This window comes from Dromiciops gliroides, chromosome 1 (genome assembly GCF_019393635.1).
Source record: "Dromiciops gliroides isolate mDroGli1 chromosome 1, mDroGli1.pri, whole genome shotgun sequence".
Classification (NCBI taxonomy): Eukaryota; Metazoa; Chordata; class Mammalia; order Microbiotheria; family Microbiotheriidae; genus Dromiciops; species Dromiciops gliroides.
This window is the reverse complement of record NC_057861.1, coordinates 700,443,773-700,470,943: the sequence shown is the minus strand read 5'-3', so window position 1 is coordinate 700,470,943 and position 27,171 is coordinate 700,443,773. Positions and strand designations below refer to the sequence as shown.

Below are 27,171 nucleotides of genomic sequence, written 5' to 3'. Positions count from 1 at the left end.
TATGATGATTCCCTCTTCCTTAAATAGCCTTTGGCTTCCACTGGGTCTGGAGCCTGGAGTTGGGCTTGAGGTGGGTTATTAGGAGATTTTACAGATAGCAACTACACAAAACCATAGGCTAGTCTGCAAACAGGAGCTCTCCCCTGGGCCTTCAGCTTAAACCTAACATAGAACAAGTCAGCAATACCATCAGCAATTGGTGAAATCAATGATGGGAGGTATCAGTTAAGCTGGCTACTAATGACATCAGCCTCTCTTGTAGGTCCCTTCTATGGGCTTGTGGGTGAGAGGTGACTTTAATACTGTTTTTGTGTTTTCTCCATCCGAAACCTCAGGGATTACATTATTACTGGGTTTGGAACTGGGTGGTACTTCAGGCATCATATAATCCAACCCACTTGTTTTACTGGTGAGGAAATAAAATCTGATAGAATTGGAGTGATTTGAACAAAGTTATACAGGTGCTAAGTGGCAGATCCATCATTGAAACCCAGATCTTCTGATTACTGAGTCCAATGGTCTTTCCATTTATTACACCAGGCCTGAATTGCTTGTAAGGTCTCTTAAGGTCCAAAAAGAAAGAAGTGCCTCAAGTGGTCAGAGTTCTTTCTTGGACTCAAGATAAGTCTCACTGAGGCTGAGTCTATATACTTAAGGGTTTTTTTTTTGGTGGGGGCAGGGGGTGAGGGGGAGGATGGCTTCTGTTTTGTCCCATGCCCAGCAGCTATTTTTGTTTTAGTGAGGCAAATGGGGTTAAGTGACTTGTCCAGGGTCACACAGCTAGTAAGTGTTAAGTGTCTGAGGCCGGATTTAAACTCAGGTACTCCTGACTCCAGGGCCGGTGCTCTATCCACTGCACCACCTAGCTGCCCCATCCAGCAGCTATTTTTAAGAAACATCATTTTAGTGCCATGGCTACTGTCCATTTCTCACTCTCAAACACAAACCTATGGACCCATTGCTCTCTGATCAATGGTGGTGCTATCTAAAATCTGCGCCTTCATTTCCAGTGTTTTCTAATTTGGCTCCCTTCCACCTATTCCTTGGTCACTAACAACCCCCTTCAGTATTAGCTGGATTTTACACTCCTCAGTCTTCCTGATGATCACTCTCTCTTCCCTTTACCCCCAACTCCAATGGCTTATGTTGATCTATAAATCTTTAATATTTATTTATAAATAATGATAAAACTTTGTAAACTAAGGTTTATGGAGCTCAATCCCGTGAAATGAGAGATGAAGTCTTATTCCTATGTAACCCAGCCTACGCTACAACTTTTACAATGGGGAAAATGAAAAATGAGACCCAGAGAAATGACTTTCCTAGGATCATACAGCTCCTGTAACAGAGAGAGCAATAGATTTGAAATCAGAGGGCCTGAATTTAAACCCCACTTTTCCTCTTACTGTCTGTGTGAACTTGGGCAAATCATTTGACCTTTAGGGGTCAGTTTCCTTAATCAGTAGAATGTAGACTCTGTAGAGTTAGACCAGATGATCTCTAAAGTCTCCTCTCTCTGAGCCAGGGGTTACATTTTTAGTTCAGGATCCTGTCTACCATACCCACCACACCAAGCTAGCATTCTCTGGTCCATCAGGGCTCTTGCCTCTCTTCTTGACTTCTACAACCCTTCTGCTGCCTATGGTCCTTGGGGTCAAGTGAAAGAAGGGGTGATCTCTGCTCACTTCCCATTTCCAGGATGACAAAAAATGGAAATCCAATGTCCAGAGAGCCCAGAGGCCTCAGGGAATGAGATCTGTTTCCAGCCTGATCTCACAAAATGGACCCATTGATCTCACAAAAAAAAAAAAAGGATTTTATTATTCTTAGCAGTATTCACTTTGAAGGAATATGAGGATAGCATACACTTTTTACAGACAATATATAAATGTTGTACATAATTAACAATAACTTAGTTCACTAATCCAAAATAAACAAGCAAAATAAAAAATAAAAACAGAAAATACTGCAGATTTATTTTTTTTCTTATGCTGATACAAGTACAAAATAAGTTACTCCCAACTGTGGTGTGCCCACTGTAGCGACTGATTATATTGCACTCTGTCAATATATCACTGTATCAGGACAATATCTTCTCCGCCCCTCACTACCCACCCCCTAAGCCCCACCTCGTACAGATTATGTACAACTGTACCATGGGAAGAATCCAAACAAGCACAGGACCAACTTCGTAGCTCAGTAGAACAATACCTGGGCAAGGCTCATCTCCCCTGTAATAATACACTCAGAAGGGCATCTCCCTTCTAACACGGGGAGATACTAGTCCAAGAGAACCCTGTTGTCCAGGATAAGATCCTTAACATCAACAGCTCTTCCAGAAAACCTGGTCCAGGACATCTCTATGACCAGGGGATACCTCCCCCATAGCACCAGGATTTCTCCCCTAGAATGCCACGGTGAGGTCAGCCCCATCCTCCCAACACCCGGACCTGGACAACCACAACTGGACCCTGTTGCCCTGTGGATTCCCTTCTTTGCAAAGTGCAGCTACCTGTCCAGACAGAGACCAGAAAAACCCCCAAAGACAGAGAAAAGCAAGCAGACCAACAGGAACAAAGCCAGGAAGCCTTCTCTCTCCCCTTCCGGTCCCTGGCTCTCTGCTCTGTTGTAGCTAATGCTTTTGAATTACATAGTTAGGAAAAAAATAGGAAAGTACATCCATTTTCTTATGTTTTATTTCCTTCTTAGCAGGACTTTTGCAATAATATACAATTGGCTTGATCCAAAAAGAAATTAAAAAACAAAACAAAGATCAACTCATTGGTGAGTTAAGCTTATGCAGTTTTCTATCCCCTAGCTGGGAGGGGAGAAGAGAGGCAATTGGAGTTGAGAAGGAAAGGAGGGGTCAGCAGAATAGCTAAGTATGTACACAGGGTTAGGCCTGGACCCGATGCAGGAGCATGGCTCCCACCAGGAGGAGGACACACTTCACACTGGCCACACTGGTGTTTATCTCCATCTTGGGTTTTAGTCAGAGGAGGACTTCTTTGTGAGGGTTTTTTCTCTTTCCTTTCCAAAACAACACAACTCAGGTCCTGGGGGGAAACTCTTCTCTTTCCTCTCCCTCTCCTCAGGGTATTTCCTTCCTCTGACCCATCCTTCCCTCCTCAGCCTCAAAAAGCTGACCATTTTGTGATTGTCTCTCCCTCCCCAGTGTCTCCCAACCATGCCGAGCTGACACCCTTTCCCTGCCTTCCTCCCATCTCCTCTATACCAGCCTTCTCCTCCCAGCACTAGTTCTTGGGCTGAGGGGAGGACACAATTCCTCCCCAGGGACCAGTGGGTGCTCTCACTCTACACCCAACTGGGGTCCCATTTCCAAGGCCTCCGGAACCTAGCCTACCCACCTCCCAGCCACCCCTGGGGAGGCACTCATCATTTTCCCCGATTTGAGGGGAGGTAGAAGTGCCTAGCCCATCCCATAAGTTGACGGGTTGGGTTTTATACCAAATGAGGCAGGTTTTCAGTTGGTCAGTTTTTCTTCAACTGAGACTCCCTCCCCCCAAAGGGAGGGGGGTGGAACATGGAGGGGGTCAGAGGAGGGGAAGGGCTCTTGCATCAATGGCTAAGACCCTTGCAAAATCCCCAAGTCCTCACTGAAAGCAAGAACAAAATAAATTATTTTTATACCTTTTCTCATCTTTGTTTTTTTTAACAATTTAAGGTTCCTTTTTTTCCTTTCCTTTTATTAAGTCGTCCTATTCCCCCTAAACAATTGTCCAAGACAGAAATCTGGCTAGCCATCTCAGACCAGTTTAGGAGATTCACAGTAATAGCAGAGAGGCCAGGGGGAGGACAGGCATGGAGGGCTATGGGGAATGAGGGAGGGAGGCGACTTTGTTGAGCCCCAAGCCAGGACTGCCAGTCCCTTCAGTGGGATTGACACAGGCAGTGTCATCTTGGTCGTTATCCCTGAGGGAGAGGGAGGGGTGGCTGCCCATCTTGGCCTTACCCAGAGTTCAAGCCCCTTCTGGAGCCCTAATCCCTGCCTCTCCCCACCCCAGGTGCTCCCCTGCTTTCAGCCCCCCCCACTCCCACCCTGACATTGAGGTCCGTCCATCCATCCCGTCTGTCTGTCCATGTCCTGGGTAAGGCCCTGAACCCGGGCTGCTGCCCTTAGCCCATGGCAGTCACCATGCTGGATGGGTGGGGGTGTCCAAAAGAGATGCTGGAGGAAGGGTGGATGGGGGTGGGTGTGGGCAGGATGTGTCCCGAGTGGCTGAAGGGTGGGAGGTGGCCCATGGGGGCCATGTGGCTGGCCAGGGCGGCAGCGCTGAAAGGGGAGGACTTCTCCTGCATGCATTTGGACAGTTCCTCAAAGCACTCAGCACCCTTCTTGCTCTTCTTGGATTTGTTCGACATCTTCCGATTACGGGTCTGAATACCCTCCTTCTTCATGGTCAGTGGCCGATTCACCTGTGGAATGATGGCGCTGTCATGTGGTGCTAAGGCAGGCAAATCCCCCACCCCTCCACAGACAGATGGTCCCGGTTAGATTTATATCAGATTCCCGCCCCCTCATCCCAACTTGGGAACCATTTGGGATCCTCAGTAAAAATGGATTCTTTACTGATGCATTTTGGTTCTTTCCCTGTTCTTGTCATCTCATGAAATGTCATGGACCTTGGATGGGGGGAGGGGAGGAGAGAACTATACAGACTAGGATCAGACAATTCTTACTCCCCAACACAAGGCTCTACTTTGCTCAGATGGGAAAGGGAGTCATCTCACATCCCTAGAGTTCAAATGCATTTCAAAAACCTGCATCCTTTCCAACCAGTTTGTCTTTGAATTATGGGAATTTTTTTGTAGAGACAAGAGAGGTTTTATAGAGATCATTTCCAGAGACCCAATGAGGGAAAAGTAACTTGCCCAAGGTCATGTAGGCAAGCAGGGGAGCAAGGATCTAATCCTCTGGTCCTTCTAAAAAGGCCTAAACCAGTTCTCTTTCCTCCCCACCACAGATGCCTGCCTGCCCTTCAGACCACTAGTAATTCTGCTTGTGGGAAGCTTCTCTGGTCTCAGCCTTCTGCCATTGGAGTGGAGGGCTTGGGGGAGGAGGAAAATGCAGAGACCTGGTCCCTCCCAATGGCTTCCCAAGCCAAGCGGAGGAGGCAGGCATTGTCAGGCTAGGGGGGCAGCATCACTCTTCCATCAGCAAAGAATGGCTTGAGGTCCCTTGGGAGGGCGAAGGGGTGGGGCACACTCACATTGTGCAGTTTGTAGTAGAGGCCACAGGCGTTGCAGACAGGGTCTCCATTAGCGTTTCGGCGCCATAAGGTGGTGGTGGTTGTCTGGCAATTGGCGCAACAGGTCCCAGCTCTCCTAGCTGCTGACTGGGGGAGGGAAGAGGGAAAGTTGGTGAAGGCAAGGGAGGAAACCCAGTTATCCTCATCCTCAAGCTACCCCCACCCTTGGCACTGACATTCTTTAACCCAGACACTATCACACTGGAAGAGGAAAAAGAATAATATCCAATTACTTATAAAATCTCATAGCTGGAAGAGACTTAGGTTAGAGATTATTTCATCCATCCTCACTGTACAGGTCAAGATCCAGAGAGCAGAAATGGCTTGTCCAAAATTACATAGTATACTTTCAGAGTGCTTACAAGGTGGGACCCGGATCCCCCACCCTCTTTCTCATTCTAACCGAAGTATTTTTCCTAACTTTGGAGAACATACTTGGGCAATTCAGTCAGCCCGGCTCAATATTGCGCTGACCCCTGAACTTCTTCCCTCACTACCCCTACCCCTCCCCACCTCACCCTTCATGTGGGTCTAATAAAACAAAGTATGCCCTGCCTCCAACTCTCCAGAAGCCTAAGAGAAATGTCATCCACACAGCCAGAAAGACTCAACAACAATAAACTCAGGCCCTGCCTGAGTCCTCAACCACCATCTCAAAATGTAAACTCACTGGCATAGACTCAGCATCCTCCCCAATCCTTAATCTTATCGAAGCTTATTGGGGATGGGTAAGATTAGCAAGGAATCATCACCAACCCAGGTTTAAAGGAAAAAGGGGGACTCCCAAGAATGGGACAGGCCCTGGAGAGCCTTTATGAAAAGAGTAGAGAGCAGCGTCCAGGAACGGGACAAGGTTGCTCCTGACATTGAGGTGAGAAGCAAAGGTATATTAAGTCATAAAGTGTCCTCATTTTCACAGGTCTGGGGTCCTTGATTTAGCCTTAGGCTTAGACCCTAGGGCTAGCCCACAACATTAACTGATCTTCCTCAAGAGAATCATAGAATTTTAGAGATAAGAAAAGTCACCTAGGCACCCAACCTCTTCATTTACAGACCAGAAAACCAAAGCCAAGAAACTAGAAATGACTAGCAAACCAATAGCTGTGCAAGGAGGGGAACCCAAATTTCCCAAATACTGGGGGAGAAAGAGGGATGGGGAGCGAAAAGAGTAGAAGCAATTAGTAGCAGATTCTGTGTGCCCCCCCCTCCAAAAAAAAGAGAGAGAGAATGTGAAAAATGGTGGCCTGGCCACACCCCAGCCTGCAGGTGTCCCTTGAGCTGGGGAGGGGGGTGGGAAAGGGGAAAAGAGGGGCAGGAGAGAAGTTTCCCACCCTGGAAATTCAGATTTGCACAGAAAAGATGAGTCAAGAATATCAGTGGCCTCCCCCAGTTGTCAACCCTGAAAACAAAATCTCTTCCCACCCCCCCACCCCCACCCCCACCATGCTTCCCACCTCAATCTCTCAACCAGCCACAGGCCAGGAGAAAAACTGACAGAACGGGTTCCCCCAACCCCTCTCAGTGAACCAGGCTGGAATCTTCCAGCACAGGCTGGGAGGCCAGGAGGCTGGGGGCTTATTTGCAAATACTTCTCTTGTTCAACACCATGAGTCTGATGGCCACTTCAGGCCAGCCACCCAGCCCTAGCCCTAGCCCTAGCCCCAGCCCTACACCGGGCCCTCACCCTGAACTCACAAAGCATTGGCAGGGGACGACAGCAGGGTACTCTCAGATCCCTCCTTCCTCTGCTTTTCAGGAGGAAAAGCGGCTAATTAAGCAGCTGCATAGCTGGAATTCTGACTCACTAGCTGTCCCGGACAGCCCCTGGCCTGGATCCCTCCCCCACCTTCACCCTCCAGCCTCCCATCCCCAGGCTCTAGGAGGGGGAAAGAAAATGTCCCCAAAACGGCAAAACGATTTAGGCCTCGTAAATCACATCTCCCTGAAAAAAATATATTTATTATTCTTAGCATTTTACACATTATTTGCAGAGCGGAGGGTATTAGAAATTTCAAAACAGCCCAGCAAGAGGCAAAGCCCAGCCTAGGAGACACTCTCAAAGCTTGCAGAGTCCGGATACAGATACACCAAGTTTCCTTATCTTCAGCCTGCAGATGTCCGGATAGGAAACTCTGGCCAGGAGCTTAGAAAGGGCATTTAAAAAAAATCACTCAAATGAAAATACACAGTATAGGTGACTCCATGGAAAAAATAATAAGGGGAAGGTTTTTTTGGTGGTTAGGGTTTGTCTGTGAGTGTGTGTTTTAAATAAGCACCAGGAATTGTGCGCCCTGTTGGGAACCAGAGTGAGGGCTGCCCTGGGCTATGAGTGAAAATGGCTTCATGGCCCTATTTTTAAAAGTGAAATAGAGGACATGGAGTTGGACCCATGGAAGTCTACTGGGACTTAACAGGGGGAATGCGCTAGCCACAGTAACCCTTTTGTGGCCAGAGACCTTCCCTGAATACTTGGAAACCAGCTGGACAAATACTTTGAGCCACATACTGTCTGCTCTGCCAATAACTGGTTTCTCAGCCTCTGGCTCTTAGTTAACTGGGATTGTGATCTTAATCATCAGGGAAGGAGGGTGGAGGAGAGATTAGTATGGTGTAAGGGAAAGTCCAAAAGATCTGATTTTAGAACCAGCTCTGCCATGTGTGACTTTGTCCAAGTCACTCACCTTTCTGGGCCTCAATTGACTTACAAGAAAAAAAAATTTAAATGCAAGGGTTGGCCTAGATTTCAACTGCTAATTCTAAGGTTCTCGATTATTCTCCCTGATGTTCTAATTTTAACTCTGCAAAGCAATTTCAAATCGGATACTTACCTAGCTCTACTTTCTCCTGGCACTGCTGTGGCAAGCATTAGGCCAGAGTTTAGCTCCCCCCTACCCTGGCTCTCCCAGATTCCAGGCCCTTGACCTCCCAGTGATCCTACCCACATACATCTCTAATCTAGCCATCCGTCCCCAAGCCTAACTCCAGTTCAGCTTCAGACATCCCATGCAGCCACCTACCAGTCTCCGTTTGGGCTTGATGAGTGGCCGGTTTTGCCCATTCATCTTGTGGTAGAGCCCGCAGGCGTTACACAGGTAGTGCCCGGTGCCATCCCTTCTCCAGAGTGGGGTAGCCGTGGCCCCGCAGTTCACACACTCTCTCCCTTCTAAATGGAAATATGGAGATACTGAGTGTCTTGCTTTCAAAACAAATTCACAAAAGCTTTTTATTGTTGTCCTTGGTCCAGGAAATTACCCCCAGGGCATTAACCCCAACTTTCCCAAGGATGTGACAGGGGGAGTGTGGTGCCCCTCAGCATTCAGGAAACATTGTTCCTGCCCAAAAGTTGAGCTTTAAGGTAACATAAATCAAATGCCATACTCTTAGGTAAAAGACCAAAAGGGAGAGAAAAGCAAAGAATCTCCCACAAGATTGGATTCCTTTAGACATTCAAAGAAGAAATTCATCTGAGAAATGGCATTTCCACCAACATTCCGAAATAGCTACAGTCACACCATCTCTGCCCATTTCCCTCCTGCCTCTCCTTTCATCTCATCTGTCTCCTCCAGTCTCTACCAATGGCTCTTATTCTCCTCCTCAGACCTTCCTCCCCCAGTGGCTCTGAGCGTAATATTGGGATTCTCCTTGATTTTTGTTCCTAGGAAAAATCATATCTACATAAAGGCATATTATTTATATCTATGTCTGTCTATCTGTCTATCTCAGCAATGCTTATTGACTTGTTACACACTGTCCCATAAATGGAGGGAGTCTCCACACCAGGAGTTCCCCATATACAATGACTCACACATTCAGAACAAATATATACCCATTTAGTTTTAGAATTTAGTGGCCTAAATTTGACCATTGGCAAAAATAACCTCGAGCCAAATAAAAACATAAAACCAACTGAAAGAAAGCCCCCTTCCCAAAACACACCCAAATGATTACAATCTAAGTTGGGCCCCTCATCCAGAATCTCAGGTGGAAGGAGAATGAAACTAAAGTCCAGCTTGGGTCTGATTCAATGGCAGAGAAATTGCCTAGAGTGGGAATTTCTCTGGGAAGCCTTGGTCCTCCCAGGCCACGAGGCTAGAAACAAGAGATGGTAAAGTGGGGCTGAGATCCAGACCCCAAGAAATTCTTTCAAATATAGTTTATGCAAATAAGGATGGATTTAAGACCCAAAAAGGTGTTTTTTTTTCATGTCCCGCCATAGGCTAGTCCCAGATTCAGAGGCTTTTAAAACAACCAGCTGACCACCTTCTCTCCAGTTTCAAGGAAGAAGGGGGAACTTTTCTCTGGAATTTCAGAAGGAAAAAGAGGAGGCCCGAGGAAGGATCTCAGGAAGCTGAGTATCTTTTTCCTTTAAAGCCTGGTGTGGTCACCTCTCCCAACTCAGGCCTGGCCATATGGGGAAGTCCCTGACTGTGTTCCCTTGGCTTCAGACCCTAGGGTCTTCCACACAGCTTGGACCATACCACCACACCTAGGGGTGGAGAAGACCTGGTTATTTGCTTGCTTTAGAAGGGGACCTTGGGGGCTTTGGGCAGGGGGAAGCATAAGAAATAGGCAGTGCTCTGAGATTAGACAATTTAGGATCCTGGGAGTGCACAGGTACATAAGATCATACTCAGGATTTTGGGTATCAACAGGGTCTCTGCTTGGAACTTTTAACTGGGGGTCAAGGGAGTTGGATGACTGGGGGCAGCTACTGAGCTCCCGTCTAAAGCGAAAGCATGAAAACATGGAGACTTACCGGCAAGGATTAAAAGAAGTGTTTGGATTGTGGCTCATCTTACTCAGCTATCCTAGAGGCCACTTTCACTTTGAAAAAAGGTGACTTATAGATGGCTTTTCTTGCCACCATAGAGTATCCCTAAGGTACTGTATTTCCAGGCAGAGGGGCATGTTGGGGGGGGGGGGGTGTCTAGTTTGAAACTTTGCCTAACTCTCTTCATTCCAAACAACATCTGTGCTCAGGCTATCCCTTAGCTTGGAAAGAACTTTAAGTCTCCTCTACACCTCCAACCAGGCAAAGTCTTCCAGGCGCCAAATGCCCCATCTCCACCCCCCAGTCGGCGGCGCCAGGGCTGCCTGCAGCAAGGGAAGGGGTGGGGGCAGGGAGGCAGGGGAGGGCTAGGGAAGAGAAGGCTTACCTGAGCAGGAGCGGGCCTTACTGCGCTGCTTGGGGGTGAAGCTGGAGGCGGGGCCGCCCAGGAAACCGCCCGGGTGGAATAGGTTGCCGCTGTAGTCGTGGGCAGCCGGCACATAGGAGGGATAGGTGGGAATAGGGTGGTGCGTGGATGGCTGCCCGCTCATGGAAGTCAAACTGCTCCGCAGGGGGCTGCCACTCTCCATCTTCAAGCCGTCAGACAGGGTCACTTGGTACTTGACACTCTCCTTGTCCTCTGGCCGGACCCCTCCTGCCGACGAGGAGGCCGGCGAGGCCGCGCTGCTGGCGCTGGGGTCTGGGGACACCTCTTTGGGCGGGGTCGGGGGGAAGCCGAAGAGGTGCGACCCCGAGTGTGAAGCGGGCGTGAGAGAAGAGACTGAGCCGCCGCCGCTGGCGCCGCCGCCTCCGCCCGGGTACACTGAGAGCGTTCCGGGGCCTCCGGCTGCCGAGGGGTGCAGGGGTGCCTTGGAGAAGGGGCTCACGGTCCAGGGGTTGTGGTGGTGGGCCGCAGCCGCCGACAGCGCTGCTTTGCCGCTATCTAGCCACGGGATTCCGGGGCTGTGGAGGAGGTGAGGCCGGCACATCTGGCTCCCGGTCAGGCGAGCTGTGGAGGGGGAGGCAGCCATCGATGGGGGCGGGAATCACAGACAGCGCGGGGAGACCTCCCGAGGCCCCAGGAAGCCACTTTAGGGGACGCTCGAGGAGGTGAGCAAGGGCCCAGGATTAAGGAGTGGAAGAGAGAAGCGAGGTCTAGGGGCGCGGGGAGAGAACAGCAGAAACCCGGCTTCTGCGCCGCTCACACACAAAACACACAAAAACCCACTCCCCTACCGCCGTCACCGAGAGATTCAGTTATGAGTCCGAGACTAAGCCGGGGAAGAAGGACAATGCTCTGGAGGAAGCCGGGGACCGAGTCGGGAAAGGAAGGCGGGGAATGAAACCGCTACCTCTCCCCAACAACTCCCTTCCGAGGAAAGCCTTCCAAGAGCCCAGGGCCGCCGGAGCGATGCGGCAAGGGAGGTGACACAGAGTGAGGCCCCTCTCCCCCACCTCTTCCCTACCCGCAGCTCCCTCTGACCGCCCAGGCCCCAAAATTATTAGCGATTTCGATTCGTTTTGATTTCACATCCGGTAAACGGACGTGTCTAGTTTCTAGTTATATGCCCAGCTCCTCGGCCGCCCTGCGTCCCCACCCACCTCTCCACTCCCTCCTTCCCGATGTCCCCCTCCCCTTCGCCGTCTTTCTAGGGTTAAATCTACTTCCCCTTTTTCCTCTCTCCCAGAGGCACAGCCAGTGAAACTAACTAGGAAGCCGGCTGGCCGGTGTCACTTTCACACTCGGCACCCTGCACTCCCCCCCCCCCCAGCTTTTCCCCTTGGCCCTCACCCACTCTGGCCCCAGGAATTTACCGTGTGCCTGGCTGTAAGAGACCCGTGCTCGGGCGTGGGCCGGGTTGGCGTAGTAGGGATTGCCCTGTGAGTCCAGATGATTGAAGAACACGTCCACCTCATCTGGGGGCAACAGCTGCGCGGGTTCCATGTAGTTGTGCGCCAGGCCCGGGTGGTGCGAGTCCGGATGCTGCGCGTTGAGCACGGCGTGATGGGCCATCCAGCGGGGCTGGTCCGGCGCCACCTCCATGGTGCCCTCAGGCCCCACTCTTGGCCCTCCTTGCCGCCGCCGGGGTCCGAGAGTCCCGGGTCACTGGAGTGGAGGGGTCAGGGGAACGGGCCCGAGCAAAGCAGAGAGCCCAGTCAGCGGAGTAGAGCTGCAGTCGGGGTCTCCCGAGCCGGAGTAGAAAGTGGTTGTCTCTATCTGGACGCGGAGTGGAGTGTGGAGCCCGGAACCTGCACGCACCACCTGCAAGGGTGGGGGGAGGAGGGAGGAGTGGAGAAGGAGACACTAGTTAGAGCCCAAAACCCTCACGAGCTGAGGGGCAGTATCTCTCCCCCAAGGCCGGTGCCGGGGCAAGGCAAATCCCTCAGTCCTCCCAGAGCGTCCGCTTTTCTTTCCTCTACAGAATGATGTTCGGGCACAGTCCAAGGGTCTGGCCTTCCCTGAGTGGGACAAGCCTTTGATTCTAAAAATCAAAAACGACTCGCGCCCCCCCCCAACACACACACACACACACACACACACACACACACACACACACACACACACACACACACACAACCCGTTGGGAAGTCGGATCCTCCTACCCGCCTGGGATGAAGGCTTAAAGCGAAAGAAAAGTAAAGCTTAATTAAAAAGCTAAAATACCTTGGATCCACACTAACACGGGGCGGGAGGGAAAGAGAGAGAAAGAAGAAATGAGTTTTAAAATCCTAGACAAGAACCAGAAACCATGCCTCGACGAGACCAGAAAGGAGACGGGGAAGCCCGCAGAGCTGATCCTACCACCCTTCCGTGGCGCCTCAGAGAGAATTTAATCCCAGCTGTAAACGAAGCGCTGGTTGGGGGAGTTACTGGGGGGGGTACGGCAGGTTACGGGAAGGCTGGGGGGCCAGCGCCGGGGAAAGGGTGTAAACTCAAAGAGGAGAAAGAGGAGAGGAGGGGGAGGCTGGACCGAGAGGAGGGAGAGAGGTTCTTACTCAGAAAGCAAACTCCACTGACTCTCGCCTTTTTTGTAACATCCCCACAGCATCATCGTCGGCGGCCCTGGCGCCAGCAGGACTCCCTTCAGTGGACATAGGGGGACGCGCACGACTAAGAAGCTCCAACCAGCCAATCAGCGGCGTCCGCTGCCCTGCCTCCGGCTGCCATTGGCTGGACCCCAGAAACTCCAAGCTTCTAATTTACTCCAAATATCTTTAAGAGACTAACCCGCCAAAGGGAGAGGAGTCCAACCTCCCCCACCCGCCCTCAAAAACCCTCCCCCTCCCCTATGCCCCCTGACTCCCCTCCCCCTTTCACTTTCGCTCAGGTTAAGGCGCCGTAGAGGGTAGGGTGGGGGACATGTGAAAGCAGCTGCTGCCTAGGGGGTGGGAGGGTGACGACCCGGGCAACTGGGGGGGGGGGGGAGAGGCGGGAACAAATGTTGCCCCGGGGTAGTTGTGGCTTGGTTTGGTGCACTAAATCGCTGTGGGCTTCAAGGTGGACCTGGCCAAGCAGGAGAGGGCAGCGTGGTGCGTGTGTGCGTGTGTGTGTGTGTGTGTGTGTGTGTGTGTGTGTGTGTTTTAGAGGGTGTACCCACCAACAAGGCCCAGATTTCCCAGACCCGAAGGCAGGCCAGCAGTCCAGCCTCTGGCGACTGGCTCAACGGGAGACGCCGGCCCGGCTGGGTTGGGCTGAGCTGGGGCGGTATTTCCTGGGGGGGCCAAACGGTCGTCTTGCCCCAGGGCCTAGAGGCGTATCCAGTCCCCAGGAAGAGGGCATAGGTGGAGGACATTTCTTTCCCCCTTCTCTAGCCCCAATTTTGCCAGTTACCCAGCATGGGCATCTCTCCGCACATAGGCACCTATCCTTCTCCATTTTCTCTTACCCACCTCCCTGAGTTCAGGCTAAAGACTCCAAGCCACAGTAACAGGTCTGTTGCACAGATAAGCCTACCCACCCCTGGTGGAAACAGGGGCAAGGTTTTTTTTTAAAGGGGTTTTCTGTTTGTTTTTTCCCTTTAAGTTGGAGTTTAGACGCGACCACGGGAATGGTCACCACGGAGCAAAATTTTTGTTGAAGACAGATCTTACACCCATTACTGCCATCCAGTTGCAAGGCTGGTTAAAGAGTACGGACCCAGCTCTTAAAACTTCGCCTTTGGGGGGGGGGGGGTGAGGAGCACGGCCAAAAGTTCTCAGGGCCATTTAGCTTCCCAAGCAATTTATTAGCAGAGTGAAAGGTGCAAACACTCAAAAAGAGAGTAGGAACCAGGATTTGCGGAGGGTGGGGGTGGGGGGTGGGGTGAGTGGAGGGTTCTGGTGACTAGATGACCTCTACTTGACAAACACCCAGAAACAGGTGCCAATAGAACACGAGCGGGAAATAAGAGGTTGCCACTTTCCTTTGGGTTATTTGCTTAAATCTCCTTAAGTAGAAAGATCCTCTCTCCAGGATACGAATTACAAGAACGTGAAACCCGCTCCTATCACGGAGGCCCTGCTCATATCAAGGTCTAGGTAAGCACAGGGTAGCTGCCAGAGAAGGGAGTTCTAAGAGGGAGGGTGAGTCGGGGACGGGGTAGCTGGGCCCCTTGGGGGGGGGGGGGAGAATGGCTTTGTGTGGCAGAGCGGGTCACCGGGCCGGCTCCTTTAGCCTCCTAGGAGGGTTAGGAGAGGAGAGGGAGGGGGAGGGGAAAGGGGGAGGGGAGGGGGCGGCCGCAGGATTGACAGTCCGTAATTGGGTAACTGGAGGCGGCTTCTCTCCGCCGGGCGGCCCCGCCACTGAGACGCCGGGCCCCTGACGTCACCTGATTCGCCAGGAAATGAACTTTTTAATAATCCGAGAAGGAAAAGACCCTCAGCCCTCTCACCCCCTCTGCACCCGGGACCAACCGCCCGGGCTCCCCCGGGCTGGACCGAACTTCCAAGGACACTTCACCCCTTACTAGGGCCTCAAGGGGCCGGGTTCCCGACCTCTCCCGTGGTAAGGAGGCGGAGGCGCGTGACACCAACATTTGTCCCACTTTGCTCTCTGCAATTCGGTTTCCCCGCTAGGTTTGTTGGTCTGTCCAGGTAGGGTGAGGGGAGGGAATCTCTGCAAGAAAAGGTGGAAGATGGAGGTGGGAAGCCTGGGCACTACCGTGGGTCGTAGATTCCTCTCCACCCCCTGACTCCCTTCCATAACACACTGCTCTGCTCCCCGATCGCCGATCGCCGCTGGCGGCTTCAGCCTCAGCTGGCCCTAGGACCGAAAGTCAGCAGAGGAGGGCACGGGTAAGCTGGGGACAAGACCAACCGAAGCGCGCCGAAAGTCCCCGAAGGCGTGGATCTTGAGAAGGAACATCGGCCACGATTACCGGGGTCCGGAGGTGGGATGCGGTGGGAAGGGGAGGGTGGGAAAAGGGAATAAAGGGAATGGGAAGTGCCCGCTAGACTCTTCCACCCTCCTGCCCCTAGTCTTGCTCCCCAGAGCTTTTTATCTGGGAGGTAGAGAATGATCCGGAAGGTTGGGAAAAGCAACAGGAACTCTACCCGAGCTTTCCCTAGTCCCTGTGTTCTTGCTCCGGGAACCGAAAACTGGTCTGAGGCGGAGAAACCAGGCGCCAGTAGGTGGGACACGTTTTCGGGCGGTCTTAGGCTGCGGGCCCCGGGGTCAGAGCCCGAGAGGTCGCGCAGCGGGCGGCCCGGGGAAAAGCTAGGAGGGAGTAGTTCAAAATTATTTTTCCTCAGAGTGACGCTGGCGCCTTCTGGGGAAGATTTTGTAGCAAATCTTAACCGCTTCAGGGACCATCGTTGGGGCTTCTCCAAGAGCTTGCAGACCTGCTTTCCGCAGGTGATAAAAATCGAGCCCCAGCCCCCGCCCTCACCCCCCAAGAGATGGTCTTGTCTCTCTCTACTCTTTTTTTTTAAAAACTTTATCCCACAAAAGGAGAAAAAGTAGGCTCCTGGGATAGGGAACTGGCCGGGGTCCTCTATCTCCTGGGCCCAGGGAGAAAATCCCCACGGAACAGAGAATGAAAAAGCACTGTCATGCTTGAAGCCTCCTTGTCTTTTGCCTGGTGGTATCTTCTCTCCTCTCCCCTCACCTCCTTTTTTTGCCTAGCTGAAAAATCCTCAAGGTGAGCGAGGCTTTCTTGCCTTCCCAGTACTAGGGGAAAAGATTTCTCCTCCCCGTCCCCCCCCCCAAACAAAACAAAACAAAACAAAAAACAACTGGAGCGAGAAGATGACTCCAAAGTGTACCTCTGCCGAGGTCCGCTCGGTTTACTGCGATATGACCCAGGCTGGTGAAAAGAGGGGAGAGGAGAGGAGGCTCCTAGCTACTGATTAGGCTTAGCGTCAGAAAGCTGACATTTATTTTCCCCAGATTCTCAAGTTTATATACTGTTATAATCAATACAACCTACTGTTTTTGTAATCAGGAATCATAATCATTGTTGTTGTGACCAACATCACGGTCTGAAGTTTAAAACCAATATTGTTCTCTTCGTTATTATAAATGCCACTGGGCTCGCCGTTGTCAAATTCAACATAACCAGTTCGTGGTGTCGTTGTTATCACCCTTCCCGAAGCTGTCCTCTCTAGGGGCTCACAAACAAGGGGGGAGAAAGGGGGATCGAATTTAATTACCTCGCTCATCCGAACGGAAAATAGCCGGCCCTTGGCTGTTTGCGGACCCACACAGGCAGTGGGGAACACGGCTGGTTAAACACTCTTTCCTTATGGCTGGCGCCTCTCTACAGGAACCGGGTCCCCACAGCCTGCAATGCGGGCCTCATCCTTCCCCAGCTCTGGGACAGGGTTCTGCCCTTAGATAAAACTAAGCCCTCTTTCTAAATTCATAAAGATAAAGGGTCAAAGAGACCCTTAAGGGTTACCAGAGTCGCAGTGGCTTCCCTCACCTCTGCGAGAGACTTCAACCTGTCTTTCTAAATTGTGGTTTGACTACTGCGTTGTATGCGGGTTAGGCTTGGTAGGGAGGGGGAAAAAAAACCAACAAAACCCTGCTTCCTTAATAAGGTAAACCAAGAGTTCTGCTTTTAAGCATCGTAAAGGTGTGTGTGAGAGAAATAGAGACGAGATCTAGAAATCTGACTGGATGCAGGAGTGGTGATTAGAAATTAAATCTTCCAGGTAGAAGGAACTAGAGACTCTGCAACGCACAGGAATTGGTCCTTCGCGTTGGCAGTATGGAGGGTCCTTAAGAATTATCTTTTAGGAGATGCCAAGAAGGTAGAAATGAGTTTACTGTCCCCTTTGATCAGGGGACTTGTTCTGACTAATGTTTCCTATTTTTTTGGAAGAGAGGAGTGCTTTGAAAGGTGTTTGAAATTCGGACAGCCCAGCCTGTCTTTGATTTGATTGACAAGGGCGATCACATTCGTTAAAGGGAAACAGGACTCAAGTAGCAAAGCACTTACTGGGAGAATTAGAGCTGAAAGGGGACATCTGGTATTGAATTTAAAGAATAAAAATATCTTTAACAAAGTTACTTGAAGAAACAGACAATATGTGTAAATAACGTTGTATGTTTTCACTCATATATGGCATGAACCTGGGTATGTACTCACATGGTCTCATAAACTCCCAAAGATCCAAGCCTTTCTCTAATTGAAGGTTTTTACTGACACTTGAGAAAGATTTTAAACAACTATCTTTGCAATCTAGAGGACCAATAAACTGCCCCTTACCCACACCAAAAAGAAACTATTCCCTGTGGTTTCCACCTTAAGAACCGAAAGCACCCCACTCTGGGAATCCACAGTCCCCATCCAGGGTTTGAATCACCTAGTTATTCCATACCCACTCAGCATTTGCCACAGTGGTTCCCTAGAGCGCCCTCCCCCAGCTCAGCCCTAGGTTGGCCCATACTACGTCCCGGCCAGCTCAGCTCCATTCCCGGGAATGAAGACGCATTGTTCAGCTCACAGCCCCAGCCGCTTTGCTCTTTGTTTAAACTTCACTCATCCTGAGGCAGCCCCACAGGGACCATAAGTTTTTCCTCCCTTTGTAACCCTATTCTTCTCGCCTTTTCCTATGGGCAGCTAATTGGTGCTGTAATCAAACCGAGAAGAGGGGAGATGGAGGGAGAGGAGAAAGAGAGGGAGGGAGAGAGAGAGAGAGAGGAAGAAGAAGGAGAATTTGATTAACCCTTGACAAGCCTAGAAGAAGATGATTCTGCATTCACAACGAGGTTTTGGCAGTTGTCACAGGTACCTCCCGATCTTTTCCCCCTACCCCAACCCCAACCCCCTGCCCTTCACTGACAGCATAGTTAGTTCCTATACTCACGGCTAGGGTTTCCACGGCAGTCTGAGCCTGCTGGGGGCGCAACAGGAAGGGAGAGGCCAAGGGTTAGGGTGGACAGCGGGCTGCGCAGAGATGTCAAAGCCAGCAACGCAGCAGGGCCTCACCGCTCTCCCGAACTGCAGCTGCCCGCCGCCTCCCAGTCACCCGAGCTCTCCGGGAACAGAAAGAGAAGCACGTATAACTGGCGTCAGATACATACGTTCTCTTTTTCTCTCTTCCGGGTTGATTTCAAGCTGCTCCCTCTCCTTTCCAGCCCAGTAGGGACCAGTCTCCGTCTTCTCTCCCTACCCATCCCATCCCCTTTATGCCCTAAGAGTTCAGTGATGGGTATCCCTGGCCCGGGTTATCCTCCACTGCCACTACCCAAGGCCCAAATACTGGGCTGCCTCAAACTTTCTCTGCAGCAATTAGGGCAACCCCTAAGCTTCCTTACAGCTCGGAGCCAGTTGCCCCCTGCCTAGGCAGATGTGCTGTTCTGGGCTGCTTCTTGGAGTTGGGGTTCCCGCCCTTCCCCAAGGCTGTGAGCCCTGGACACCACTAATGGCCACTAATAGGGTTATAAAGTGACAGTTCTCTCTCAACCGCAAAGACCCTATTTAAGCTATTTAAAAGGGTCAAATAAATCATCTGCAATTCACCCTGTTCAAATCAGGCTGGGGGGTGGGTAGGGGAGGGAGGGCCTGCAGGTCTGGACTCTGTTAATCCCTTATCCTGGACTTCTTCCCTGCCAAGCTAGTTGTACTCCACTCTTACTCGTCTCAATTCCTTCCCTTCGCCCAATGGGGGCCCAAGCCTTGAATTCGCCTTGACAACTTGTAAATACATTTCGTTAACCTGCAATTTGTTTGCAATTTGTCAATCAGGCAGGATGTAAGAGTGTCCAGCCGCGGAGGCTCTACCCCTCTTGGAGGCCTGCTTGTGAGTGTCTCTAGCCCCCAGCCCCCTCCTTGGTTTTCCCCCTTTAACCAATAGCCAATCGGTTCTGCAGCTTCAGGGCCAAGCTAGGATCCCCAAACTAAGAGCTTGGTGGCCTGAGTATCAGGATATCCTTACTGGTGTAGCCTCTTAATTCTGTGCTTAGGGCTAGTCTGGTTTGTAAACCATTTCGATTATCCGATATTGCCGCCACTAAAGGCTAGCGCTAACCCCCCACCCGGCAGACAGGGCCCCTGGTAACAATAGGGACTGGAGCGAATCGCCAGATGTTTCTGGTCACAGGAGAATTCGTTTTTTCCGATGCAACGAATTCCCAGCTGTTCCGGGAAAGTGGCAGCTCCCCCTGGCCTTGAGGGCTGGGTGTAGGATCTGTAGTCGCCAATTTCTCAAGGGAGGCTACTTTGGGGGGACCCTAAGGCTCATCTCCTCAGAGGCTGAACTGATTCTTAGCACCTCAGCTTTCTGGATAAATTCGCCACTCAGACAGCTTGCCAGGGCGTTAAGACGCAGAGCAGTGGTGGGGCCTGCCGCTCTGTAGGAGAACTAGCTACCTGTAGGGACTACAGTGTTCCTTGCTTCTTGTGGGCCTCTCCAGATGTGCTGCATCTGGGCCGGCCATCGAATATCTCCAGGCTGCCCGGAGCTGGCAACCGGGTTGGCACAGGCAAACAATACATCTCCAATAAATCCTCCTTAATCAAGACACAAACTTGGGTCACAGTTTTTTCCTCTCTGGCAGTTTCTACCTCAAGTCCTGAGCTGTTCTTATTCTTATTGAAATCCCTCTAAACGGATTCCGGCTCAGGCGGGCGACTGAGAGAGGGGAGACCCAGCTCATCGCCCCCTCCCGTTGCACCCCACAGCAATGAAGAATAAAAGAGAGGGAGGGGGGAAGGAGCCCCCAGAGGCTAGAGGCCTGAAAGGCACCGCCGGGTGCAGCGGGCAAAGGCAGAAAGGAACGAACGAGGTTAAGTCATGCAAAGCCGAATAAGCCAGCGCACGGGACCCGGGCCCGGCAGGTGCAGGGAGAGCCAGCAACCAGGAGGGCCTGTGCTCCCGAGGACTACACTGTCGCAGGCACACGGAGGGGGAGGAGGGCTTTGAGTAGACGGGACAAAAGAGGGAGGAGGGCCGGGTGGAGGGAGGCGGGCTACAGGACAGATCTAGAGACGGCCTCAGTGAAGGCCCCAAGCACCTCCTCCCTAAACGGGTCAGAAAGACGATATAGTAAGATCCGCTGAGTCCAAATTCATTATTCACCCCTACTCCCAAATCCCATGGGGGTACGGAACAAGGGAACAGAACGCAGCCCCTGATAGTTCCCAGACTGGAGCTGTGGAGTGGTGAGGTTACTCTGTACCTCAGCCGAGGGTCTGAGTGCAGAATTTTAAAAGTGCCCCAACCTATCCACTAAAGACACACGCGTACAGCCCTCCCTAGCTAAATAACCCGAGGAAAGATTTGCTCCCGAGAGGCCCAATCCCGCATGCCTCTGGTCCCTGCCAGTGGCCTCCTTGCAGCCGGCTCGGCCTAGGGACTGCCCCTCACGCTTTGGTTTCGTGGTCCGGGCACTTAATTTTGCCTCTAGCTCGCGGTCTCAGCTCTTCCCGGGTCTTTACTTTTTTTGGAATTGGAAACACGGGCCAGGGTCGTGGGGGAGCTGTGCTGGTAAAGGGCCCGCGGGCGCGGATTCTAAATCCATGCGCGAAAGACGAGGCCGTGCACATCGAGAGTTCCCGGACATCCAGCTGCATATTTATTTAATTGGAATCTAGCATAGCCTTTCAGAAGAAATGACTTCGGGGAGAGGGGAATCCCTGCCTTAGACAGCTAAAGATTAGTCCAGATATTCTTCCCCCCCTCCCCGCCCCCCCCCGGCCCCTCCCCCCATGCCTACCACCTCACCCCACACTCCCGTGGTTCCTGTCCCAGAATTCGGGTGCTGTTTCAGGAGAGTGTGGCTCCCCCAACCCTGGCCTTCGGGGACCGAAGCCTTCGGTTCCCAAGCCGTCCTCTCCTACCCGCCGCTCACTCCCACCCTGCGCGATCTCAGCTTGGCAGGAACGTGGGCTGTGGGGCTCAGGGGCCCGTAAGAACAACGTTGGGCCTGGGGTCCGGTAGCCCCTCTCCGCCACTCCCAGAAACCCTGAAGCTTGCAGCAAACGCCATGAGCTCCCGAGGCACAGAGCCATCGTCAACCCGCGTCTTCTGCACACCTGTCCTATAACTAGCCTAGCGCCACCCCTGAGCTTTCAACGTCCCCAAAGCGCAGCTCTCCTCCGCCTGCGCTCAGAGCCCAGTTGTCCTACCTCTCGCCTGGGAGCTTAGGTTGACGTGGTCCGGAGTCCCCTTTGCGGGTCTTCTCCGCCGAGGCTCAGCTTCTGCTCCCTCTTCAGGGGCCTCCCGGTGGTTCCTCTGGGTCCCTGCCGGCCACGGCCCGTTCCCAGGAAGCGCTGGGTTTAGCGCAGAACGCCGAGGTTGCCGAGATGCTGCGGCGGGCGGCTGCACAGAGAAAGGCGCCACCCGGCCAGCGGAGGGGTTGCCAGGGGAGTGTGTTGCAAACTGGCAGAAATGCTCGCGGCTGCTTTTCTCAGTCCGTCTCCCCTGGACGGCGCGGCGCGGGAGCCGGCGCGTGTTTATGTACACAATGAGCGCGCCCGGCTCGCCGCCTTCATTTGCATGAGGACGATCTTGCTACAAGCCCGCCGCATTGTCCGCCTCGTGCACCTTTTGTTATCGGGCTCTGTCACAGGCTACGCGACTTGACTTTCATATTTAAAAATGAATTGATATTATAGCAACAACGGAGGAGGAGAAAGAGAGAGAGACAGACAGACCCGGTGGGAGAGCCAGAGAGTGAGCCAGCCAGAGGCTCCAAGCTCCACAGAAGTCGAGCTGAAGGCTGCTCGCTGGACTTCTCCTTCCCTTGGCCAGCGCCTTCGCTTCTTTCTATTTATTTCAACCCCACTTTGAGGGGGCGGGGAGGGGAATTGAAAGGGGGAGCAGCGGCTTGGTTTCCAATTGCCCTCGGTAACGAATGTCTTCCCAGAATTTGCCCATTCCAACGGTTGGGCTCTGCCCTGCTCCCCCCATCAGAGAATCTGTCATATACAGACTTTGTTGGGGGAAAAAGCCCACTGGACACGCACAATCTGTTAAGTATGCACACACGTAGTGGCATAGATCTACTGTACTCAGACGCCCAGTAACACAAGCATACATACACACATATACTCATACAAATACATACTCGTATAATCAAACACAGGGAGATGTGGTTGTGCAAACATGCATACAAATACGGTCCGGGCACAGCTTCACAGACATTCACACACTCACATCATCAGCACATATACTCACAAAGACAGCACTCATCATATTCCTAAACACTCACACTTTCACCCGACCCTACATATACCCACATGTACACCTAAATGATAAAACGAGCACACACACACAAGGTCACACGAAAACCCATAGACACACGGACACATACACTCAGAAATGGACACATGATATGAGTGATGTAGTCATACCCATAGACTCGGACATAACTGGAAGGCACCTTTAACACACATTCATGTAGTTTCACGCAAAACTCATTCGGATCCTTTTCTGTGGGCCAACCAGAGCAGTACCAATGAGTCTAGATCAAGTGGGGGGCACCCACCGCCCTAGTTAGCTAAGCCAGCATCCTTGCAGTGTAGGGACCCCTCACGTGAAGAGAGGCGGGGAAGGGTGAGAAAAGAGTTCATAGGTCAGTTCATGAAAGTTGGAGACCAGAGTGATATTGCTTGTCAAAAGTTGTGTTGGCTGTGAAGTTTTGCATAAGTGTAGGTAGGGAACGGGATGAGGATAAAATGCAGAGGTCCCTTGCCTGCTCCTGACCCAGGACCCGAAATTAAATTGGGCAAGAGAAGCCAAGAGTTGTGATCAAATAACCCGCCTGGCTGGGCTGGACTGTCTAGGGGCAAAGGAGGGTAGAGACCCTTCCACTCCTGACAGAGAACACGAAGCAGCTGAGACAGACAGAGAGATACATGTAACCTTTAATCATTAAGAAAACACAAGTATATGTGCATAAATATAGACATAAGTGGGAAAAGGCGGGAGTTTGCCCACTTGTCAGTGCTCGTTGTGCACATGTCTAATTCTGTTTGTGTGCATGCTGTGTGTACGTATGTATGTTTGTTTCTGAGCATCATGCATATAACACGTGTAACTCCTGTAGCTGCAGGTAACGCAAGGATGTGTCTGTGTATATTGTAGATGTCTTGTGCTCTCTTTGTATATTGTGTGTTCTGGATGTCAGTGTGTATGCGCATCTGTATAGATATATCTTTGTGTCTGTGTACATATATGTTGTATGCCTGTGTGTGTCTTTTTATGTCTGTATATCGGGGTTATGGAAATATAACGTGCACATGTCATGTGTGTGTGTATGGTGTGTGAACGTCCACTCGTGAGACGGACAACTTTATACAAATCCAAGCCCTGGGGAGGAGAAAAGTTGAGCAGCGAAAAGAATTACCATCATAATGGTGGCTAAAAAAATTGTGACCAAAAGCCCGAGGGAAAATATATTTAAAGGCCCATTTCGCTGGCATTTTCTGTCTGTCTTTGTGATACGGTTGGGGGAGGGGGCGGGTGTTAGATATGCCGCCGATAAAGCTTATCTGCAGCCACCAGCACATTTCCAAAATAACTGCTTTAATTAGTCTTCAGGACCCGGGACTTCGGGCCCTTGAAGCGGAGGGACTAGGCTCGGCTGGACTGGAGCTGAGAACCTCCAGGCACTTTCCTTGCCCGGGCAGACTCTGCTGGGCCAGAACCAGGGTGTGGAGGTGGGAGGGAGGTAGGGAGAGGAGCGGTCCCCCTCCCCATAGTGCTCCCTGCCTCACGTTGGGACAGATTCACAGATTCAAGGGACCTCAAAGATTATCTAGTTCAACCTTTTCGATTTACAGATGAGCAAACTGAGGCCAGGACGGGGGTGTGGGTGTGTGTGTGTGTGTGGGGGGGTGGAGCTTGCATGCGGTCATACTTCGAAGAAGTGGTAGAGGTTTTCTGATTCGAATTCTCTCTTTCTTTGCTCTTAGCGTTGATTCTTCCCTCTTTTTAGAGAAACCCTCGCTTTTCCAAACAGAATGAGACTTTGGAGACCTCGCAGAGAGAGGTTCTGTTAATTTCTCCGAGTTTGAGTGAGGTGTGTTGGGAAAAGGAAAAAAAAAAGATTTAAAAAATCAGGTCAGCTCAGATCCTGTCCAGGGCCTGGGAACTCGGGGTTCGTAGATTAAAGAAGTGGGGATTAGGGAGTTGGAAAATCTGTGTAGGGATTGCCCGGTACCCTCCTCCTCTCTCAGGCCATGCGCCTCATTTTTCAGGAGGGTGTCTGAGAGAGCCAAGGTCTGGGTTGGTAGGAAGGCGGGGGATGCCAGGAGGAGCAAGAGTTCCGCGTCGAATTCCTACGAAAGATACGTCGGAAATTCAAAGAAAAAAAAGGCCTAGCTGCTCTCTATCTCCGCCCCTACACCAGAGCAGGGATGGGATAGACATCGTGTGGCCTTGGTGTGTTTCTTTCGCCCTAACACTTCTTTAGCGAGTGTTTAATAACAGAGAAGGAAGAGAGACAGAAAGAGACTCGTAAAAAGAAAGGGACAGAAAGACTGACAAAGACAGGCAGAAGGCAAATCAGACGTTGACAGCCAGAAACAGAAAGGAGGGACAGAAATTGAAAAAGCGAATTAACCGAAACAGAGAGACATCGACAGAGACAGGGGGTGGGGGAGGGAGGAGAGAGAAGGAGAGAGAGAGAGAGAGAGAGAGAGAGAGAGAGAGAGAGAGAGAGAGAGAGAGAGAGAGAAACCCAGAGATTGAATCAGAGAAACCTAGAGACAGGGAGAGAGACAGAGACCCAGAGAAAGTGGGGGGGGGGGTCCGACTGGGCGCCTACAGAGGTTCTCCTTATTGCTGCTATCCGGGGGTAATTTTTCATCTCGGCCGGCTAATCTTTGTTCCCGGCGAAGATAATGAATAGCCAATCGTTATCTGCCCGGCTCCTGGAGGCTGCAGGAGAATGGGGTTGAACAGGGTTGGAAATTGTTTCCAAAGTGCTGCTGAATAAATGGTGTTCCTTATCTCTGGCTTCCAGATTATCAGAACCCTTTCAAAACTCACACAACAAATACGGCCACTGCATCGAATGCATCATTTACTAGTGCAGATCCTCGCGTCTGATGGGCAGATAGGCAAAATCTATGTAGGTCTCGCCTAACTTAGCATGCAAGCTCGCGATTGAGCCACGGCAGGGATGGGCGATCGAGAGAGCTCACCGGGGAGTGGGTGGGGGGTAGGGGGTGGAGTGGGGAAAGCGATGTACATACTGCTTGCCGGGGTTAGGGTAAATATGGATGAGGTATATTTCTTTGGAAGTTCGTCCTAGGTAAATAGTATGGGGTCGAGGTACACCTTCTTTGAGTGTGAGAGATGCTACTGCGTTGTGAAGTTGTGAAATATGTATGATGGAGGAGTAGAGCCCGAGTCTTTTCACTTGTTCTGACAAGGGTGCAACGTACACAGTCCCCAGGAAAGAAATGTGCGTGTGTGTGTGTGAGAGAGAGAGAGAGAGAGAGATCCTACTGAAAGTGAGTCAGAAAAGCTGAGGCAGAGATGGGAAATAGAGGTAGAGAGAATGAGACATGTTGGGTCATAGAAGGTCTGTGTTGTCTGTCGTGAGGGTGTAATATGACAAGGGGGAAAGTGTGACAGCAGAAGTTTGTATTTTTATATGATAAAGGGAGTGTTTGTTGATCACTTAGGGAAAGGGTGTGTGACACGGGGATGGGACATGTGATAGGTGTGTGTGTGTGCCTGTGTGGGACACAGGAAGAGTGTGTGGGTGGATGACTAGGAAGGGTGTGTGCCTGTGTGGCAAGAAGAGGGTTGCACTAGGTCTATACATAAAACAGGAGGGAATGTGGTGTGTGTGAGAGACCAGTAGGGATGGATAAGGTTGTGTTGGAGGTGACATAGGGAGGGTGTGTATAAGACTGAGAAGTGGGGGGGGTAGGGTGACATAAGAGGGGTGTGTATCTGCCTGTGGCACAGGAAGGGACCTGCCAGGTAGATTTATTTTGGGGAAGGCAGGAATTGTTTTTGCCTTTCTTTGTATTCTCAGTTTTTAAACGTGTTTGGTGCATAATAGGTGTTTAATAAATATATTTTGACTGTGAACTAAGAGAAGTTAAAAAGGCAACTCAGAAATGCCTTGACAAGGACACCCTCTCCCTTATAATCAACCTCTTTACCCAGTCTACCAGGGGATCAGGGTAATGGGCAGATGTTTGTGTGAGTGTATTGGGTGAAGCATAATTCCCCTCATTTTGAGACTGGTTTACTAGGGGTATAAACTCTCTCTAGAGGTGGCACTCTCTCCACCCTTTTGTGAGCCTACAGTTCTTGACCTTTCCCTATAAGGATGTTGGAGAAGTAGGAGTAGTTTGCCTGTCTAGATACACGGTAGGATGGTAGGGTTGGAGAGGAGGGTTAGGGTGCCTAAGGACAGAGACTCAAGGAGGCTTGAGTAGTAGAAGGGCTTGGGCAGAAGTGAGGTGGGGGAAGTGACAGGGAGTAGTTCTGCTCCTTTTCTTGCTGTCCTTCTTGGAGTTAGTAGGGACCCCTCACGACCTGGGTCCCCTACCTAGTACCTCCAGGCTCTTGGCCACAGGAGGAGGAGGAGTTAAGTACAGAACAAGTAGCTCAGCCTTGGTTCTCTAGGGCAGCATCCCATTCCTCCACCTCTCTCCCCACCACACGGTTCCTTCTCTCCTTAGTCTCATCCAGCTCTGCTTCTCTCCATTCTCCAGAGAGACTTCGTTTCCCACCCCA

General features: G+C 51.4%; 1 protein-coding gene across 5 annotated transcripts; it reads right to left on the bottom strand.

Annotated features, from left to right (window-relative positions):
- Positions 1 to 1,861: 1,861 nt before the first annotated feature.
- Positions 1,862 to 21,808, bottom strand: GATA2 (GATA binding protein 2). 5 transcript variants are annotated; one of them, XM_043980942.1, is made up of 6 exons: positions 21,594 to 21,808; positions 11,854 to 12,301; positions 10,427 to 11,047; positions 8,288 to 8,433; positions 5,232 to 5,357; positions 1,862 to 4,437 (listed from the first exon to the last, which is right to left on the bottom strand). In XM_043980942.1, the coding sequence occupies exons 2-6, from the start codon at positions 12,080 to 12,082 to the stop codon at positions 4,138 to 4,140; spliced, it is 1,422 nt and encodes a 473-aa protein (XP_043836877.1). In that variant the 5' UTR covers positions 12,083 to 12,301; positions 21,594 to 21,808; the 3' UTR covers positions 1,862 to 4,137. The 5 variants fall into 5 exon arrangements, with proteins under 5 accessions (XP_043836877.1, XP_043837061.1, XP_043836970.1 ...); XM_043981126.1 differs by lacking the exon at positions 21,594 to 21,808 and adding an exon at positions 18,331 to 18,452; XM_043981035.1 differs by lacking the exon at positions 21,594 to 21,808 and adding an exon at positions 16,669 to 16,729.
- Between the last annotated feature and the right edge of the window lie 5,363 nt (positions 21,809 to 27,171).